This window comes from Arvicola amphibius, chromosome 15, assembly GCF_903992535.2.
Source record: "Arvicola amphibius chromosome 15, mArvAmp1.2, whole genome shotgun sequence".
NCBI classification, from domain to species: Eukaryota; Metazoa; Chordata; class Mammalia; order Rodentia; family Cricetidae; genus Arvicola; species Arvicola amphibius.
This window is the reverse complement of record NC_052061.1, coordinates 18281889-18302668: the sequence shown is the minus strand read 5'-3', so window position 1 is coordinate 18302668 and position 20780 is coordinate 18281889. Positions and strand designations below refer to the sequence as shown.

Here is a 20780-nt window from a genome sequence, read left to right as displayed (position 1 = left end):
ACCCAGGAGGCAGAGGCAGGAGGACCTCTCTGAGTTTGAGGCCAGCCTGATCTACAGAGTGAGTTCCAGACAGCCAATGCTACATAAAGAAACCCTGTCTCAGAAAATAATAATAATAATAATAATAATAATAATAATAATAATAAATAAGTTTATTCCTTTTATAAACCTAAAAATGTCAAAACCTAAAAAGCAGATTGATAATTTCCAAGAACCAGGTGGAAAGATTAAGCACAAAAAAAAAAATGAGGAAATTAATTTTTCAGTTTGTTTGTTTTATTTTGTTTTTTCTAGACAGGGTTTCTCTGTGTAGCCCTCACTGTGTTGGAGCTACTCTCTAGACCAAGACTGACTGACTGAAACCGCCAACACTGTGCTGGTGATCTGTGGAAAAACCAAGCTGTGGATAAGTGGTAAATCCATATGGCACATTACATATAAGAGACAAAGTCAACTTGGCTTCAACAAAGTTCACAGAAACATTCTTAAAACATTTGGAGGTTTTTTGTTTTTTCAAAGTATTCTCCCAGAGAACTAGAATAAGCAATGGAATTTACCAATCAACTGTAGTATTTTCCTTAAATATACACCCTGTATTAAAAGAGGCATGGAAAAACAGGACAGTCTATAAAAATATGTTGCCAGTAATGAAAAACTGTTTCAGAGGTATCTAAGGCATTGAGGTAAAAGAAAAGTGTTTTTTCAGGACTAAACCTAGCCAGACAACCCATCCCAGGTGTTCAAGCCCCTTCCGTGTAGGTAGAGCCTACCCACAACCAAATAAAACTGTTAGTTTATATACAGCCTCATCTTCTGTCTCTCAGAGTTTTACAGACATTAGCCTTAAGATTTTAGGAAACACTACAGTTTTCTGATTAAATTAATAAATGTCCTTTATAATTCTTGGTATTTTCTCTAAAGCCAGAAAAAAATCACCTTTAGTTGCTGTCATTTAAAGACTACCACTGACATGACTCTGTTTATGTATCCATTTTACAATCAATTAATATATACTGATCATCAATTGGGTATCTAATTAGGTTAATTACAAAAATAAAGCAATAAAAATATTTATCAATCTTTGCCATCCAAGAGACTTGTAAATTAATGGGGGAGGAGACCCACATTCAGAAAAATGAGTCTGCTCAGGTTTCTGAATTAATCAAAAACAGCCTGGGGTGTATTCAGTAAAAAGGCCTACTAAGGTATTTGTCTCTAAGACTAGAGTGATATTACAGTTATTCTTTTTACACATAATCATCCATTTTACTATATATAAAATATTTTTTTTCTGTTTTTGTTTTGGAAGGGGTCACTATGTCACCCTGGCTATCCTGGAACTCTGGGGCTAGAGAGGCAGCCCAGTGATAAGAGTACTCCAAGAGCAGGGTTTAGTTCCTAGTACCCACATGGCAGCTCACAACCATTTGCAGTTCCAATTTCCTCTTCAGACCTAAGCAGGCACCAGGCATACAGCAACACACTCAAAAAAAATTCTTGGCGGATGGCAGCGGCACACACCTTTAACCCCAGCACTCAGGAGGCAGAGGCAGGTGGATCTCTAAGTTCAAGGCCAGCCTGGACTAAAGAGTGAGTTCCATAACAGGCACCAAAAGTACACAGAGAAACCCTGCCTCCAAAAACCAATTTTATATATATATCACATATATAATAATATATTTTTTAAAAGACTGAAAAAATTGTTTAAATGAGTCTTTATGACAAACACTAAGTCCTCACAACCACATGGGAACTAAAAGGCTGACCTCACAGATGCAGAACAATTGTGGTTAGAGGCCAGGAAGCAGGAAAGGAGAGGATGATTAGCGTGGATAAAAGGAGCAGCTTCTAGTACCTAACACTGCCTATATTTAACTGTGCATTTCAAAATACTAATGAAGACAACTACAAACATTCCCAACACCAAATGCTGACGGAAGTGACAGATGTGCTGACAGACCATATGATGACAAATCTGATTTGATTATTACACTTTGTATACACTACAAAAAGGTACAAACCGTACCCCAAAAATATGAACAATTATTACAAGTCAAAAATGTTTTAGGTATTTTTAAAAATAAGAAATGGATGTCCAGTCTCATCCCCTACTTGTTATTTTCAACCAGGCATGGCGGTAGCATATCTATAATCCTAACACTCTGAGAGTGGGAAGAAAGGAAAACCAATGAGTTAAAATTGGCCTGTTCTATATACAGTAAGTTCAAGGCCATGTCAAAAGACCACGGCCTAGAAATACAGCTCATTGACAGAGCCCTCATCTAATATGCACAGGTTCTGGATCAATCCTCAGGTCTACAAAATAGGAACATTTTATACAATACGCTTTTAATTTATCCATCCTGACTACAAAAATACGGGGCATTACTTTTGACTCCAGGTCATACCAAAGAATACAACATAGAGAATTCTAAGTTTAAAGAGATGAATTCAGGTAGAAAGAAAATAAAATACACGAAACGATAGTTGAATGCAGGAAAACATCACAGTAATGTTGAGCAAAGTAGTCAAAATTCTCACTTCTTAACTCAAAACCTTCAAATATCTTTTCAATGGTAGATACCCAGACTTCAAGGTCTTAGGGATTTATGATTTGGGATGGGAGCCAGCTAATCTACATTTACACACACACACACACTCACCAGCAGGTGATGATACATCCACAGGGGACACTGAGAAGCACTTACTCACTGGCCCATCCTATCCTCCAGCTTATTTCTCACTACTTCTTACCTGCACATGCTCCATGCTCCGTACAAACGGCTAGCACTGCCTTACTCAATTTTAACTGCCTTTTAGAATGCCCCTCAGCCAAAGCACTGCTTGTTTGGACCTATGCAGACTTCAAATGAGAACTCACTCTGAAAGTCTTGTTGCAGTTGCGGCCTAGTAACATCCATCCTCTCAGTCTTTCCTGACACATGCACTTTCCTAATTTATATCCGCCCTTCAGAGAAATTCTGGTTATCTGAGATATCTACATCTCTCCAGGGTGTCTCAAGCACTGAAACTGATACTACATATGTATCAAATGGATAGCCCATCACTAACACACCCCTCCTCGTGTTACTCCCTAAAACACTCTTCACAGCTTTTTCCTTTGCCAGTATTACTCTTTTTATAAATTTATTGGTATTTTATATGTTTGAGTGTTTGGCCTACATATATGTATGTGTACCACACACATGCCTGGTGCCCAGAGAAATCAGAAGAGGATGTCAGATCCCCTGAAACCAGAACAAGTGCTATGAACTAAACCTGGGTCCTCTACAAGAGCAGTAAGTGCTCTTAACTGCTGAGACATCTCTCCAGTCCCTGCCATTGTTACCTTTACCTACATAGTAGATGATGGGAACGTCTAAAACCATCCTGTGATAGTTATTCTTAGCTTTCAACCTGACTGACTCTGGAACAGCTAAGACATAATTCTCAGGGACAACTCAAGTCAAGTGGAAAGGAAGAACAAGGCAATGCTTTCCCAAAACAGGCCTGTAATAAAGAAGTCTCAAGGCAAGGGAAAAAAAAAAAAGTCAGGGATGCTTTTGTCTGCCTACCTTTATGTAATGCTGGTATATGCATGTACCCTGCTGCTATCACCTTCCACTGATGTTAGAACCAAGTTTAAGTTTCTTCTGTCTTCTGATGGGAAATGATTAGAGTACCAGGAATCTCCCAGGCCTTCAGCACCAGACTGGGACTGCTGAGGCATTCAGCCTTAGACAGAGCAACAGCTACCAGGTTCTCAGCCTCTCCAGCATTCAGATAGCCACGGCTGGACTGCTGGACTCAAGAGCATGAAGACCACCTAACAAGTTCCTTTGATAATATGCATTCATTCCTTCAGTTCTATTCCTTTAGAGAACTAATACACATTCCATGACACTGGGGGTTTATGAGATGTGGTTTGATAGAAAATGGCCCCGCAAAGGAAGTGGCATAAGAGGTCCAGCCTTGTTGGGAGACAGTACATCACTGTGGGGCAGGCTTTCAGGTCTCTTTTACTCAACTTCCCTCAGTGTCAGTCGATTTCCTGTTGCCTCCAAGATGGAGGACTCTCAGATATTCCTCCAGTACCACATCTGCCTGCTTGTCACCATGCTCCCCATCATGATGACAGTAGACTGTAAGCAAGCCCCTCAATTAAATGTTTCCTTTGTAAGAGCTGTCACGTTCATGGTATCTCTTCACAGCAACAGAAACCCTAAGACATGGGGACTGAAATACAACATGCTAAGAAACTGCTAAGCTGTATATCCTTAGCCTACATTCTACAACATGGATTTTCAGTGAGCCTTTTAAGCAGGGGAAGAAAATGGAACAAAGGTAGGTAAGACAGAAGAACTCTGCTCTCATTTCCCTAAAGAAGAAATCAAGCTCCGTCTGTCTTGTCCAAGTCATACACATACCCTAACAAATCATTCCAAAAATCATCCGAGTAATCGCAGATCTTGTGTGCTATATCCACGTCATAATGACAAATATAAAAGACAGAACTCTCTCCTCAGCAAGACAACTTCTAGGAAGAGCTCCAATTATCTTTATTTTTTTTAAGACAAGATTTCTCTGTGTAGCCTTGACGCTCCCAGAACTCACTCTGTAGACCAGGGTGAACTCAAACTCACAGAGATTCGCCTGCCTCTGCCTGACAAGTGCTGGGACTAAAGGCGTGCGCCACAGAGGCCCAGCCCAGTGATCTTTCAACTAAGCACAAAGAGCACAGCCACTTCAACTTTCACACAATGCACTACTGTCTTCCATCAATTAATTTTAATACATATTTGGACATGCACAAGAAATACGACTAATTCATACCTGTGGATTTTCCAAACGTTTTAAATATTCTTCAAATGACCCTTCTATAAACTGCAAAAAAAAAGAAATTATATTAGGGACCTGTAGAGGTGGTTCAGCGGTTTAAAACACTTCTTGCTTTTGCAGAAGACCTGGGTTCAATCCCCAGCACTCACATGCAGCAGCACACAACCACCTGCATCTCCAGCTCCCTCTTCTGGCTAAGATACCTGAACACGTTATACACATACATATAAGCACATATATATGAATTTTGTTCATTTGTTTTGTTTTTCAAGACAGGGTTTTTCTGTGTAGTTTTGGAGCCTGCCTGGAACTATCGCTGTAGAGCAGGCTGGCGTTGAAATCACAGAGATCCGCCTGCCTCCACCTCCCAAGTGCTAGGATTAAAGGCATGTGCTACCACTGCCCTTTTTTGAAGGAGTGACCATTTTTTCTTTTCTGAGACAGGGTTTCTCTGTGTAGCCTTGGCTGTGCTGAAACTCACTCTGCAGACCAGGCTGGTTTCAAACTCACAGAGATCCACCTGCCTCTGTCTCCCAAGTGCTGGGAGTAAAGGCATGAGCCACCACTGTCCAGCAAAAAATACTTTTAAGAAATATGCCAAACAACAGTGGGTTTACCGTGTAAAGTTCACTGAGTCACAGGGTTCTTATACAAACCTAGACTTTATCAGCAATATTAAGATACTCATGGGTATCTGTACAAATCCTTAAGATAATAAATATGCAGAAGAATTTAAAGTAGGAAATGTAGCCAGGAAAGGTTTCCAGGAAGAGGATGCCTCAAGATAAGAGCTGGCCAGAAACTAGATGGACACAGGGGAACAGCCACTATACAGAATACCAATGTAGCAAAGGAGGAAGACCTGACCAATCTAGCCAACTGAAGCAGGGCAACCTAGTAGGGAGCTGAATGATAGGAAGTGGGGTCAGTTCATAGAGGGCCTGGACTTTCAAACAAGACAGAAAAGGCAATTCTGGGCCACTGCAGACGGTACTCTGAACTGAAAAATAGCAATGGTACTTTCAGAGTAACTTTGCAATGGTCAGTAGGTTCAGGCCAAATGAAACAGAGAAAACAGATTATGCTAACCACAGAGAAGAGTAGTAGGAAATCAGATCATTTCAATTAAGATTTTTTAAATACAGCTTGCTTTGTTTCTGTGTCATGAAATAAGTGTACTCAATCTACACCCAACCATTTTTTGTTTTCATCATAACAACTACACAAATGTGAAAAGTGCTATGGTAGTTTTAATGTTTGGTCAAAGATAATAGAAGTCTTTGGGAAGGATTAGGAGGTGTGGTCTTGGAGGAGGTATGCCACTAGGAGACACCTCTGAGGTTTCAAAAAGCCCACACCATTCTCAATTAGCTCTCTCTTCCTGTCTGCAGATCAAAAGTAAGCTGGCTCCCACCTGCCTCTCCCCCACCCTCCCCACCCCTGTCCGCCCTGCCTGCTGCAATGATCCCAAAACCATGATGGTCGTGAACTCTTACTATCCTATGCAACTGTGAGTCACAAATTAAATGCTTTCTTCTATAAGTTGCCTTGGTTGTGGTACTTTATCAAAACAGTAAAAAAGTTTACTAAGGCAAGTGTTAAAAAGTATTCTATCTGACCATTAAGTTCAACTTTATTTAATTTGCAGTACTAGTTAACTTAGAAGAGTGATACACTTAGATATCCATGGAATCATTTGATTGTGAATTCTTTTGTAAATTGTATACTATCAAATTTCAAAACTATCCTACATCCCAACATGTCCTATTTACTAGTCAGGTGCTGCTTTTCCATGAGACGTTTATTTTCAAAGCAAACAAGTCCTCAAAACCTTTCACATCTGGAAGACCTTCATGGTATCCTAACACAACCTGCATCTGATAAAGTTCTCACACAGGCCATACTCAACACTGTTGGTACCAGGGACATCCCTTCCCACGCACCTTTTCCCAACTGTGCCAAAAGAAACTAGAAGGTTCTGTTTTATATTTGTTTTGGTTTTTTGCTTTGTTGTTTGCTTTTGAGACAGGGTTTCTCTGTGTTCTGGAACTCAATCTGTAAACCACACTGGCCTAAAATTTAAAGATCTACCTGCCTCTTCCTACCTTGTGCTGGAATTAAAGGTGTACACCACACCAGGCTGAAACTAGAAGGTTCTTATCATCAAAAATGAACCTTTTTGCATTAGAAATTCCATTTTCTGACCTTATCGTCAATAAATATATGTAAGACTTAAGACAATGCCTGACATACAGGGTTCAATGCTAACAATGTAAACTATTATCAGTAGTTTTGTCCCAAGGTTATAATGATTAAGGATGGTAACTCCTCCAGATATTACAGACCACTTCACTTTCCCAGCCCTACATCACCACCTAACCCTTCCATATCACCAGGTTCTGCATTAGCAGCTTCTTAGTAAGTTTCCAAGTCATCTAATCAAGTAGGAAACACTTCCAGAATGCATCACTACCCATCCTAAACCACACTGCTCTCCACTAGCTTAAATAGGGATACAGTAACACACTCAAACTGAGAACTTTTTTGTATATATGTGAACATTAAAGTTTTATTTGTTCATAAAATGTCAATATTCATTATCAGTAAGTAGGGGGAAATAGTTAAAGTTGTCAATTTATAGAAATCCAAGTATTAAAATCAGTAACTCAGAAATGCTAGAAGGCTTTAAACTGTGGCATTTTATTCCACTGACTACAACTACATACTGAGAAAATTACACTACATTGCTATACAGTATTTTATTAATTATAGTATTTTGATATATAATTTCACAATGCACTCTAAAAATTAAAGATTTATAAATGCCTTCTGATAAAAACTACACAAAACATTTGTTTTTATTCTCTGCGTCTCAATTTGTTTCTAACTCACTGTTAATAACAACCACAGATACCATTATTTCTCTCAACACCTAACTCCCTTATAAAGCCAAAGAAACTCACAAGCTTAGGTCATCCTCCCATGCCTTATCGTTCACGGTGCCTTGGCCATCATTCTCCAAAGGAGCGGCTAGAAAAATCACAACTAAACGTGCAGCTTGTAGCTAAGTGTTTATTTAACTCTGCTTGTCTGTAGAGGTCAGGACATTAGACAAGACCCATGAAGCAGGGAAGGAAAAACCCTTAAGGGAAAGAAATTGTAGGACAAATGATTGCAAAGAAGAGATGGGGAATGGAGGTAAAGGGTTTATGTGCAAATAGAGAACAGGAATGACAAAGAGGTGGGGGGTAGATTAACCAAAACTACTGTTATTTTAAAGCCCTAAGGAAAGACAGGCATAGTGGCACATGCCTTTAATCCCAGCACTCCCGGAGGCAGGTGGATCTCTGAGTTTAAGGCCAATGCAGTCTACAAAGAGAGTTCCAGGACAGCCAGGCTGTTACATAAAGAATCCCTGTCTTGAAAAACAAACAAACAAACAAAAAAGCCTTAAGAAAACCCTACTTTGTTAGACAATTTTTTAAGTCTATTTTAAAAGAAGCTATCATGCATGGTGGATAAGTCCAGTCCCAGAAGATACAGGTTATTAAATGAAATTCTCAGTACCAGGGATGGGGTATCTATAAGCTATTGGTCAGGAAGGCTTCAGAGGGCCCCAAAAGAACACAGGCTATTACCAAGGCTCTTCACTGCACACCAGAACTAGATGGCAAGACCCTACTGTGGAAAGCACCACAAATTTTGATTGAAGCACACAGAGAAATTAAGCTGGAACTGACTGGGAACTTCCTCCCTGCTGGCTAGCTTTCATAATCCAAGGTGTTATGTAGGCTGCTGAGGAAGGAAATACAATGGCCTTATCTAGCCCTGAACCCTGCATGCTACAATACTGACCTGCCAGGCAAGATGTACCCACTGCTCGAATAGAGGCTTAACTGTTTAGGGGGATAACCAATTGCTTTCTGATAGACGAGACCAGCTCCATCCCTTATGACCAAAAGCTCATGGGTAGGGAGGTTACAAGTCCTATGGATGAACCTAACAGTTCCTGGTTTTGCTAAATCAACAAATCAAACTGTCTTATAAATTCTTAACGATTTTGTTTTCAGGGTTTTTTTTTTAAATATTTATTTATTTATTTATTTATTATGTATACAATACTCTGTGTGTATTTCTGCAGGCCAGAAGAGGTCACCAGACATCATTACAGATGGTTGTGAACTACCATGTGGTTGCTGAGAATGCTGGGAATTGAACTCAGGATGTTTGGAAGAGCAGGCAATGCTCTTAACTGCTGAGTCAGCTCTCCAGCCCTGTTTTCAGGGTTTTTTGTTGTTTTGAGACAGGGTTTCTCTGTGTAGCCCTCGCAGTCCTGGAACCCACTTGGCATACCCGGCTGGCCTCTAACTCAAGACACCCTCCTGTCTCTGCCTCCGAGTGCCAGGGATAAATACTTGTTTATACCCATATATGTGAGCTGTCAACCTGGCACCCACAAGCTTCTTTAGGCAGTGGACAGAGATCAATACAGAAACCTAACTTGTAAAAGCAGAGTATGTGGCTATGAGGGACTCACCCTAAATGAGACACCTAAACCAACCCTCACCAGCACCCTTCAGAATGTGGTCTGAAGGACGGGGAGAAATGCTGCTTAGATCTGTGCACTCAAACTCATGGCAACTCACACACACAACTAGTGAAATTTCATCACAGATAGGGAAAGGGCTCACAAGACCCCCCCCCCCCAATCTAGCTAAGGAGCTTCTCGGTGGATTATGAGGTTGACAAAGCAATGTATTGGGGGTGAGGCTAAGGGGAATAGATGAGCAAATTACAATGTATGCATTTATGAAATTCTCAATGAAAAAAATACTTTAAAAGGTGTAGACTCTGGAATATCCACTAGAACATTTCCAATGGTCATAATGTAAATGCAAGTCAAGACACCATCATATCTGAATTAAAAATTACCGCTTCAAACTTCTCTCTGTTCTCACGAAGGTAGTGAATACAAGCCATTCTAACTTCCACATGGCGAGACTGAGAGTGCAATACCTAAAACACAAAAGGAACACATTATTAAGCATTGTATTGTTTAAAAAAAACAAACTCGTTACAAGTTAATGCCCTTTATCACACTCAAACGATGTGTGAACACCTTTTCATCTTTACTTATTCTAATCTCCTCCTCTGAGCACAATGACATGGCACAGGATGATGGTCTGAATGAGAACGGTCCCCTCAGGCTCATATATCTGAATGCTTGATCACCAGGGAGTAGAACTATTTGAAAGGAAAGGATTAGAAGATGCGGCCTTTGTTGGAGAAAGTGTGTCAATGAAGATGGGCTTTGAGGTTTCAAAAGCCCATGCCAGGCCCAGCATTGCATGCTCCCCCCACCCCAGATGTAGATGTAGTTTCAGCTACTAGCTACTGCTCCAGAGCCTTCCTGCACAGCACCATGCTCCCCACCATGATAATGTACTAAGCCTCTGAAACTGTAAGCAAGCCCCCAATTAAATGCTTTCTTTCCTAAGACTTGCCTTTGCTATGTCTCTTCATAGCAACAGAGCAGTGACTAAAAAATAAAAACAATACTCTTTAAGCCTAATGTCACGGGGGGGGGGGGGGGGGGGGCACGCATTTCAAGAGAGGGTTTCTTTGTGTAGCACTGGCTGTCTTGGAACTCACTGAACCCAGAGATGATCCACTGCCTCTGCCTCCTAAGTGTTGGGATTAAAGGTGTGCACCACCACAGCCAGTCTCTAATGTCATTCTATAGAAAACTTGTCACCAGTTCTACAGAGGTCATAAAAAAATTACTCCTTTGAGGACATTGTACTAAGAGGCTTTCCTCTACTGCCAACCTTCTACAGTAACTTTGTTCCTCACAATGCAGGAGAGAATCCCTGCTAGGGAATGCTAGGGCTCACCCTATGCTTGCTATAAAAAAGAACCAGAGTCAAACCTAGAGGTACAAATTTAGAATTCAGTTACTAGGAAGCTACCTGCAGTGGATGTTTCCATGTTCAAGCCCTGCCTGGTCTACTAAGTGAACTCAAAGCCAGTGTAGGCAACTGAGGAAGAACTGGTCTCAAAATAAAGAACTGAAATGCAGACCCGCAGAGATGGCTCAGTGGTTAAGATCACTGGCTACTCTTCCAGAGGACCCAGGATCTATTCCCAGTACCCACATGGCAGCTTGATGTGGGAGGGTCTTCTGTTTGAGTTGATTTCATTGGTTAATAAAGAAACTGCCTTGACCCATTTAATAGGCCAGCCCTTAGGTGGGTGGAGTAGACAGAACAGGATGCTGGGAGTGAGGCAGATGCCTCAGGCAGCCCCCATGCCTCTCCTCTCTGGGTCAGATGCGATGGAGCCAGCCGCCAGGTCAGACATGCTGAATCTTTCCCGGTAAGACACCACTCGTGGTGCTACACAGATTATCAAATATGGGTTAAAGCAAGATGTGAGAATTATTCAATAAGAGGCTAGAACTAATGGGCCAAGCAGTGTTTAAAAGAATACAATGTGTGTGTTGTTATTTCTGGGGCTAAGCTAGCTATGCAGGAGCCGAGCAGGATGAAAAGCAGGCCTGCCTGCAGCTCCTCACTACAAAAGCAGCTCACAACTGTCTGTAATTCCTGTTCCAGACATACATGCAAGCAAAGCACCAACACACCTAAAATACAAATAAATTATATTTTTAAAAAATTGACAAACAAGACTTGATGTGGTGGCACACTCCTTTAGTGTCAGCACTCAGGAGGAGTGGCAGGCTGATCTCTGGGTTTAAGGTCAGCCTGGTCTACAGAAGAGTTCCAAGACAGGCAGGGCTATGGACAGAATCCCTATCTCAAAAAACCAACGAGGGAGAAAAAGAAGAACAGGGTTGGAGAGAAAGAGAGAGAAGGAAGGAAGGAAGGAAGGAAGGAAGGAAGGAAGGAAGGAAGGAAGGAAGGAAGGAAGGAAGAGAAGGAAGGAAGGAAGGAAGGAAGGAAGGAAGGAAGGAAGGAAGGACAGACTGACAGGGATATCACTCAATGGTATATAGCCCAGCACATACAAAGTCCTAGTTCAATCCCCAATACCACAAGGAAAAAAGTTCTCATCAGTAACAGTAAGGCTAATATGGTTTCAGAATTATTATGTGTAACTTTGTTTATCAAGCTTACAAAATTCAAAAATACCCAATGGGCAGCCATGCTAAAGTGAATGATGTCATCCTAAGAGTATGTAGATTTGTTCTTACATCTAAACCTATCTAGGGCTAGCAAGATGGATCAGCTGTTAAAAAAGCTTTGCTGAATTTGGGCCCCAGGACCTGATGGAAAGAGAAGCAACTCTCTCAAATGTTTGACTTTTATGCTCAAACATACAAAAAATTAACAAGTAAACACAAATAAAATCAGAATACCAACCAAAAAGTAGTTCAGATCTTTCATCTGGTGCTTCCCTAAATAATCAGTTCAACAACAAAAGAAAAAATTCCCTGGAATTTTATCTTTTTATCAAAATTTGAGCTCTGAAATGAAACAAACTAAATTTTTTATCATATGCTAATCCCCAATACTTTCACCATGATTAAAGAGAATAAAGTAAAATTACTTTCTATTAATACATATCTCAAAAGAAGGTATTCCCAGTACTCCATCCCATATCACCACCCAAACACACATGAAATAGCACATCACCTCCAACTGTCAAGACCTCTTGCAGTTTTAAGGGTTACACACACCTCCAACTGAGTCACCCTAATGGTAAACGGGAAAATTCAAGGGCCCCAGCGGCACATTTTTACACCTCTCTTGGATAACAGTCAGGGCTCATGTATACAAGGACCAGAGATGCAATGTCCCCAACAGCCAGTATATTCTAACAAGGCAGAGCTGAAGATGTACTCCTTGAGGTAAGCTTTTTAATTTACCACCTGGCTGTGAGCCTAACCGTACTTTTTAGGACGTTATTAAAAAGTAGCCTTATACAGATAGCTTTCTTCATCTCAAGGATCATCCACATATTTTTAAAAGCGCCAACTTTTTGCCATTTCAACAAATTACATTTGGCAACATCTTTCCTAGAAGCTACATGAGACACTGTTATGAATCAAGTATTATTAATATGAGCGAGCCACAATGTCATCTGATAGGGCTTTCCTGCCATCAGCAAAGCGCCTTCTGTGTTAAAGTCATTCACCTACAACAGGTGGCAGACAGAAGTTGCTCCAGCTTGTTTCTCGGCAGTAACTATATCAGGAATACCTATTTTTTTCTCCTTTTAACAAAGGTTTCTGAACACGGCATCAATGTGAACCTGCTGCTCAGATGCAAACTCTCATCAACAACCATAAGTTTAAGATATTATTAATTTACTCAGCCAAACAATACGAGAAAACAAGACTAAAATGACAACTCTTCAAATAGTCAATTACTTCTCAAGGCCCAGAGCACTCAAAATTCTAATGGTCTGCTATGTTGCTTCATAAAAATAGGCTAAAGGTAGAGGCTTTGAGACAAGGTAGTGATAACACTGGGAAAAGCTGAGACACTGTTTTAGCAAGTCCTCTAAGAGTGCCCTATTTTTAGCTCCATGGCTAGGACTGATTCAGGTCAGGCTTCCTGCAGGCCCAAATCCACAAGTGTAAAGAAAAAAAAAAAAAAAAAGAGCCTATCTAAATCAGGTAATCTGAAGAGGAACCACAACTCCCAAGAACTATCATCCCCTTCTTTTAAGACTATTTTAGCTTATTGACTCTTTTAAAAAAATTGTAATTTTTACCAGAAAACAAATTTCCCCCAAAACAAATCCTTTCTACATTAAAAAGGTAGCAAAGGTTGACAATGTATTCTTTTTCTCACATTTATTATGGTCCACATCTACCAAATTGCGCCTCCCCATAGATAAGGCTCAATATACTCAAAGTAAGTCCCCACATTAGTAAAGGGTAGTTCCTTGTGACTAACCTAATCCCATGACAAAAAACGGGGCTCACCTCTATCAGTGAGTTCCTAGCAACTAGCTCTTGCTAGTTATGCAGAAACGAGTCTCTCATAGCTTCTACTCTATCCCCAAGGATCTGTGCCATACATCATGGACAGAAACACACCCTCCCGCTTCAACTTAACTAGGACCTGGATAATTCAACTTCAAACTTCAAGCATTAGCCTCTACCTCCTTCCTACAGGAACCTGCTAAAGCAAACACTATATAAACAGACTTCATTGGGCCTCTTCTGCTTCCAGAGGTGTTGAGGAGTCCAAAAAGAATGAGACACGGAAGCAGAATCTTCTCCATCTGGAAAATTCACAAATGTAGCCGACTGTTTACCTACTAACAGTAAGGACTGCGGTGGATGTTTATACACCCATCCACATTGGAGCTTCCTATGCTCTGAAAATAAGAGATGTCTTAACGAACTGAAAATGGTAGGTTTGTTTGGCAAGTAATACAGAGAATGTTTCAATGAATATACCTGTAACACAATGCAAGGGTCTCTGGTTTTGTGTTCCTGAGACAGGGTTTCTCAGAGTAGCCCTGGCTGTCCCGGAACTTCCACTGTAGAGCAGGCTGACCTCACACAGATTTGCCTGCCTCTGCAGGGATTGAAGGCTTGTACCACTATGATCAATAAATATGCAAGGGGTCTCTCTTGTTTTAAAATGTCCTATACTTACAAATCTTTGGAAAATATACGGCCTGGTGATTTTAAAATAGAAACCTTAAAAGCTAGTTAACACACACTGAGGGGGGGAGAGGGGAGGGAGGGAGGGAGGGAGGGAGGGAGGGAGGGAGGGAGGGAGGGAGAGAGGGAGAGAGAGAGAGGGAGGGAGGGGGGGAGAGAGGAAGAGAGAGGAAGAGAGAGAGAGAGAGAGAGAGAGAGAGAGAGAGAGAGAGAGAGAGAGAGAGGGAGGGAGGGAGGAAGGAAGGAAACTAAATCATAAAAACTCCAGTGTAAGGCAAAGGAAGCAAGTGTGGAATGTAGGGCACAGCAGCGTGCGCTGGGAAACGCTTCTGATCCAGCAGCTAGTCTCAGACAGGATGGGTTCTGGTGACCCCACACCTACAATATGTTATATAACATGGAGGAAAGAACTCTCTCAAAGCAACAGAAAAAAATCCTGGGTATTCTTCCCTGGAACTCCTCCCACTCGCAGGAGTTCTATCTCACTTCTCTTTAATAAATGGGCCTACTGGGGAATAATTTTAGCCATTAACGAAGAGGAAAGGGGAAGAGAGATGTGCCTAGACAGAGTCTCCAGTTAATCCCGTAGTATTAGCAGAAGGCTGGCAGAAGAGTGAATTCTTTAGTACACTGTCCCTGATTCCCACGTAATGCAGCGTGGGCCCTACTCATGAGACGACCCTATACAGAGAGGTTGCTTTCCTTAAACTTCAAAGTTGGCCTCTTGCTTTGCGTGACACCGGGGAGACACATTCCAAAGTCCAGCAGCAGAAAAAAATGTGGTCCACCGGTCACACCGGGTGCAGCAGCTCCTCTAGTAAACATGCGCTTAGCCGGTGCGAGCGAGGGGCTGCTAAAAGCTGGCCGCAGGTGAACTCGGAAGGAGCGCGTCGCCCGCTCCCGGCAGCACGCTGCGAACAGGCCGCCCGAGATGTCCTCAACCCCGTCCCGTGCCGACGTTACAATGGGCCGCTGTGACGACAGCGAGCCGTGGGCGGCCAGGCAGCTGCGGGTGGCGTGTCGCACCCAGCCCCGAGCCCGTCCCGGTCCGGCCCCGACCCTTTACCTGCTCGGCCACAGCCCGGAACAAGCACGACCCGTCCTTGGCGACCAATTTCCGATACAAGCCCAGTTTGCGCAAATAGGCGTCCATGGGCGTCGCATCCTCGAGCGGCCCCACGCCGCCCTGGTCCGCGCCGTCGGGCGCGCCGACGGCTGCCTCCATGTTGCCGGTCCGCTGCGGGGTGCGCGGCGCGGACTAGCCCCACATGGCCGCGCCGCCGGCGGCTCGACGCCCCGGCCTGGAGCGGGCTGAGGCTCGGGCTCTGGTGCCGGCGTGGACGAGGCGAGCGGCGGCAGGAAGCGGCGGCCCGAGGCGGTGGCCCGCGCTCTCCGGGCGCATAGGGAGCCCAGCCTAGTACATGGCCATCCGCACGCGGCCGCCTCGGCGGAGGGACACGCGCCCGCGGGCCGCCCGGGGGTCGCCGCCCCCACAAGTTTCCGGGTCCCGACCGGTGTGTGCCGAGGCAGAGCCCTGCCGGCGCGCGCCACCGGGCAGGCAGAGGTTCAGCAAGGCCTGCGTCTCCCGCCGGAGCGCGTCCCACGCCGAGAGCCGAGGAAAACCGGAGAGAAAGCCGCGTCCTTTCGCTTCCCTACCTCGCGGGAGGGCGCCTGAGGGGCGGGGAGCGGGAAGGGGCGCCTGGCGGAGGGCAGCAACCTCGCAGCCTAGAATTTGTTTTCGCTTTCAGCCCGCAGCGCGGAGGATGACGGGAGTGGTAGTTTGAGCAGCGGCAGGAAGTCGACGTGCAGAGGGCGGAGACGCCTGGACCGGCCTACCCGGAGGGAGGGGCCCCACAGGCTCACGGACTACAAATCCCGACAACCGCGGTGGCGCCATCCCTGGAGCCGACTTCGCGCTTCACAGGCCGCGTCCTCGAGCAGGCCCGAGGGTGTCTGTGGCCAACGAGGGCGACCTGCGCTCGCCGCCCCGCCCTCCCTGCCGGTCTCCCGCCCTGAGCGCGGCCGGGCAGGCGGAAAGGGGCGCGTGCGTGGAGTTGCCAGGGACACAGTGGCGGTGCCACCGGCCCTTTGTGTATTCCAAACAGTGGCGCACCTGTCTGCACGCCAACCCAGCCTTCCCTCCCCGCGTTTCCTTAGAGGTGGCTTAACGTCTTGGGCGGAAAAGCCCGCTAAGGGGCGGAGGCTCTTGGACCCCAGCCTGAGGCCGACAGCTGAGTCCCTTTAGAAATTGGGACAGCTCACGCTCTGTGACCAGATTTGCCTTTGCCTAAGGCACGTTTGTTTTCCTGGTCACCGCAGCTGCGCACCGCCACACAAAGGGCGGTCACTGTTTAGTAGAAATTTATTATTATTTTTTTTAAGTTTGGTGACTCGCAGCGTGGAATCCGAGCTGAGCAGGAGGCTTCAAACTGAAATTGCTACCCTCCAAAGTTGCCTGACTGGAAATGAGCAGTCCAGTTGGGTTTTAGAATCTGGTACTTAACGTCCTTTGGGGACACCACAATTTTATTTTACTAGCATACAACAGCATGTGGCATCTATTAAATTTTTAAAACTTCGGTCTTGAGATCATGCTGGAGGAAGAAAAGTAGTAAATTACATTGGGTTTAAAGGTGTAGTCAGTCTTGGGAATGGGGCCAAGACAGGCCAGATGGTAAGAATCCAACAAGTTACTGAAAATGTAAGTTATTAATATTTAAGTGTTCCTATAATTGTGCTATTTTTAGAAAATATATTGTGACCTAAAATGAAAAAAAAAATCCTTGTCCCAATTTAAAATTTTCACTTGTCGAGGGAAAGCACTGAGAACTTTTGAGGGTTTTGCTTTGTTTGTTTGACATTATTTTTGAGGCACACTCCGTATAGCCCAGGCTGGCTTTGAACTAGCTATACAAAGATGGCCAGGAATTCCTGATGGTCTTGCTTCCACCCACTCTCCCCAAATACTAGCATTACTGGTATTACTGGCTGTGCCGCCACCACATCCTGGTTTATATAGTATTGGGAATAAAGCTCAGAACTTGATGCATGCTGAACAAGCATCCTACCAACAGCTTCCACTTTAGGTGGGAAAATGTAGCTTGCATTAAAGACCCACAATATTTTTTTGAGTAACATCTAAACTATAATGCTCAGTTTCTAAAATGAGCATCAATTCATCATTAATAGACCAAGTGTGCACAGGGAAGGACATACCTTTGACTTTCATTTTGATAGTCCTTCAATAACTTCTGGAACTAACTTTTTATTCCATATGTATTGTAGGAAATATATATATATAATGAATATATACATATATGTTAAACTCATAGCTTGATATTTTTTCAAAGTTTATCAGTCTTAGTGACTGAAATGTACAAAATTGCATTGCATTTTTTAATCATTCAAATGAAAAGCTTTGCTCAATTTATATGCCCTGGGGGTCAGTGTTTCCATATATTTTCCACCTTAAGGCATATTCATATTTTCATTACTTAAATGTGCTTTCATTTTTTTTAATGAAATAATGCCAACTTCTAAAGCCCAAGGGTTACTTTGAGATACTTAAGGGGAACTAAAATGTCTTTCATTCTAAAATATCTTTATTTTTATCACAGTAATTTAACTCATTAGTAATAGAATAATTAAGATATTAATGGACATAATAATTATTTTAAATTATCCTACTATAAAGCCTGGCAGTAAGGTCTGTTTTCTATTTTTTAATTCATTATTAAATGCTTAAAAACAGAAGCCCTTATCAAAATGCATTAATCCCTTTTTGTCACACTGTGATATGCCGTGAAAAGTGGTAGAAAAACAGCAAATTTGTGGGTTTTCACATTGGATGTCGCCTGACAGTTTCTTAGCATTCCTGTTGGATGAGTGTGCAATGGCCCCAAGCTGCTTCCAGTTCCAAAGTTAGAGGAGATAACACCTGTCTGACCCCTGATCCTCATCAGGAAATCCCTTAGGTATTCTGAGCCCTAATCCAAGACAGACCCTCTATACGTCAACTCCCCAAATATAGTTCAGTGTCGAAGCAACATCAGAGGATCCTGTGTCTTCAAAATGGGCCAAAACATACAGAAACTCACTTCTGAAGAGCCTTCAGCTAACATTAACCTCTAAAACTCTTCAAGAAACCAAACCAGTACTGATTGAAAATGTTCATTTCTAAGAGAGCCACTTCTGACCAGTAAAAGTAAAGATGCTTTACAATTATTTTTTCAGATAAAACCTGAAAAGATCAAGGCTTCTGAGAACCTAATGAAATTACTAAAACTTAATCTTTTACGAATGTGCCACCCTACTTTTTTCCCCTATGTATAGTCAATACCTCAAGTTGGTTGTTTTTTTTCAAACTTTAGAGTTAATTATGATAGGTAAATTAAGGATGTTTATTTTAGAGGGGAAGTCTTAATATTTACTGTTGACCTGGAGCTCACTATGTAGATTAGGCTAGCCTTGAACTCAGATCTGCCTCTGCCTCTACCTTTCAAGTGCTCAGATTAAAAGTTTACTCCACCTCCACAGACTGACGATCTTTTTTTCTACAATGGTTCAACACAGGGCCTTGCAAGTCCTAGGCAGTGCACTCTACCGGCTGCTACACCTCTAGCTTCAGAATTTCTTAATCTGTTTTGTTTTGTTTTGTTTTGTTTTGTTTTAAATGAGAGGTTGGTACATTATAGGCCAGTATGGGAGAGTTTTCCCAACATTGGGTTAGCTATTATGCTAAACAACCTTTAAGATAACCCACAGGGATTCTAGGCCATATTTTCATACATTCCTATAATGGCATTCACCTTATGTGAAGGTTAGTCTAAGTGCCTAAAAGAATAGTTCAAAAGTAAAGTCTCTTCTGAGGTCAGGTGATCAGTGGATTTGCATTCTGCTCCCTTGGCTTGTTCTCCCTCCCCCACTCTCCGTCTTAAGCCTCCCCTCCTTCCCCCCCACTCTCCCTCTGAGCCCTCCCCTCCTTCCCCCACTCTCCCTCTTACCCTTCCCTCCACTTGTGCAAGCTGTCCAGCTCTGTAGCTGGCCTACTGAGCTCCCTTTAGTACAGAACTGGTAACTCTCCACCCAACACACAAGCCAGGTTGAAAACAAACCTTCATGTCATGCTTTCAGGTGCCTGCAACCCTGCTGAAAGCCCCTCATGAGCAGCCCTGAACCAGAGCAAGCTGGGCTCCGAAAGTCCAGATGACAGAAATAGCACAGGATGTTTTCTATCCAACTTTTTTATTCAGCAGATAGACTCTACCACAGAAACCTACAACTGGTCAAAATGCAGAGAATACGTTATCATGCAGTGCCCAGCCCCAGCAGATACATCTACAACATAACCCCTAAGATTCAGGGTCACCACAGAAGAGGGGAGGGAAAGCCTGTGGGAGCCAGAGGACCAGGACACACACTGCAAGGTAGTGTCTTCTACAAGGCTGACAAAGTCTCAACATCTTTGCCTAAACAAGACCAACACAATGGTCACCCAGCCCAGTTTTGATCTAAGTTAGCATAGCAAAATGGGTTTCATTATGCCATTTCCACATGTATCCATGCTCTGCTTCCCCTGACCTGTCAACACGTCATGCTCCCCACACCACCCTCTGCCCTGAACCACTTCTCTCTCCCACCCCTTCTGCTTTCCAGTCACATGTATTTCCTTTTTGTCGTCCCTTCTCATAATCCCTCTGGTAGTTCAGCAGTCACTGGTGTGGTAGGTCCTCCTGTCTATGTGCTGCTTTCATTGGTTAATGAATAAACTGCCTTGGCCTGTGATAGGGCAGAACTTAGGCGGGGAAGACTATGAATGCTGGGAGAAGAAAAAGAGAGTCAGGGAGACGCCATGGATCCGCTGCCAGAGAAAGATGTGCTTTGCTGGTAAGCCAGTAAGCCACTGCTATGTGGGGATACACAAAATAAATATGGGCTAAATTAATATGAGTTAGTCAATAAGAAGTTAGGGCTAATGGGCCAAGCAGTGATTTAATTAATACAGTTTCTGTTATTTCAGGGCTAAGCTAGCCAGGCAGTCACTCTTACCTGGTCCTGGACTTTTCTTCAACAGGAGACTTTTATTTAAAAGATATGATCTCAGTATGTAGCCTCAGATTCCTGGAGTCATACAGACTCAGGCTAGCCTTGAAATCACACAGAAATCCAACTTCCTGTGCCTCCTGAGTGCTGGGATTGTACGTGGCACAACAGTGGATGCTGTTGGGACACTTGTTTTTTTTTTAAATTAAGCTTAAAGTCCATTAATAGTTATGAACCTATTTAAGTTGCCTATATC

The 20780-nt window shown here is 43.1% G+C and overlaps 1 protein-coding gene across 3 annotated transcripts in view; it reads right to left on the bottom strand.

The window, feature by feature from the left end:
* Positions 1-16238, bottom strand: part of Otud4 (OTU deubiquitinase 4) — a 46578-nt gene extending 30340 nt beyond the window's left edge. For 2 of the 3 annotated variants that reach the window (XM_038312521.2, XM_038312522.2), the window contains exons 1-3: positions 15549-16238; positions 9772-9855; positions 4834-4884 (exon numbers count right to left, since the gene is read on the bottom strand). In XM_038312521.2, coding sequence (XP_038168449.1) covers positions 4834-4884; positions 9772-9855; positions 15549-15707 — 294 coding nt within the window. In that variant the 5' untranslated portion in view covers positions 15708-16238. The remainder of the gene's footprint in view (positions 1-4833; positions 4885-9771; positions 9856-15548) is intronic. The other variant, XM_038312524.2, reaches the window with a different exon arrangement.
* Positions 16239-20780: the final 4542 nt, after the last annotated feature.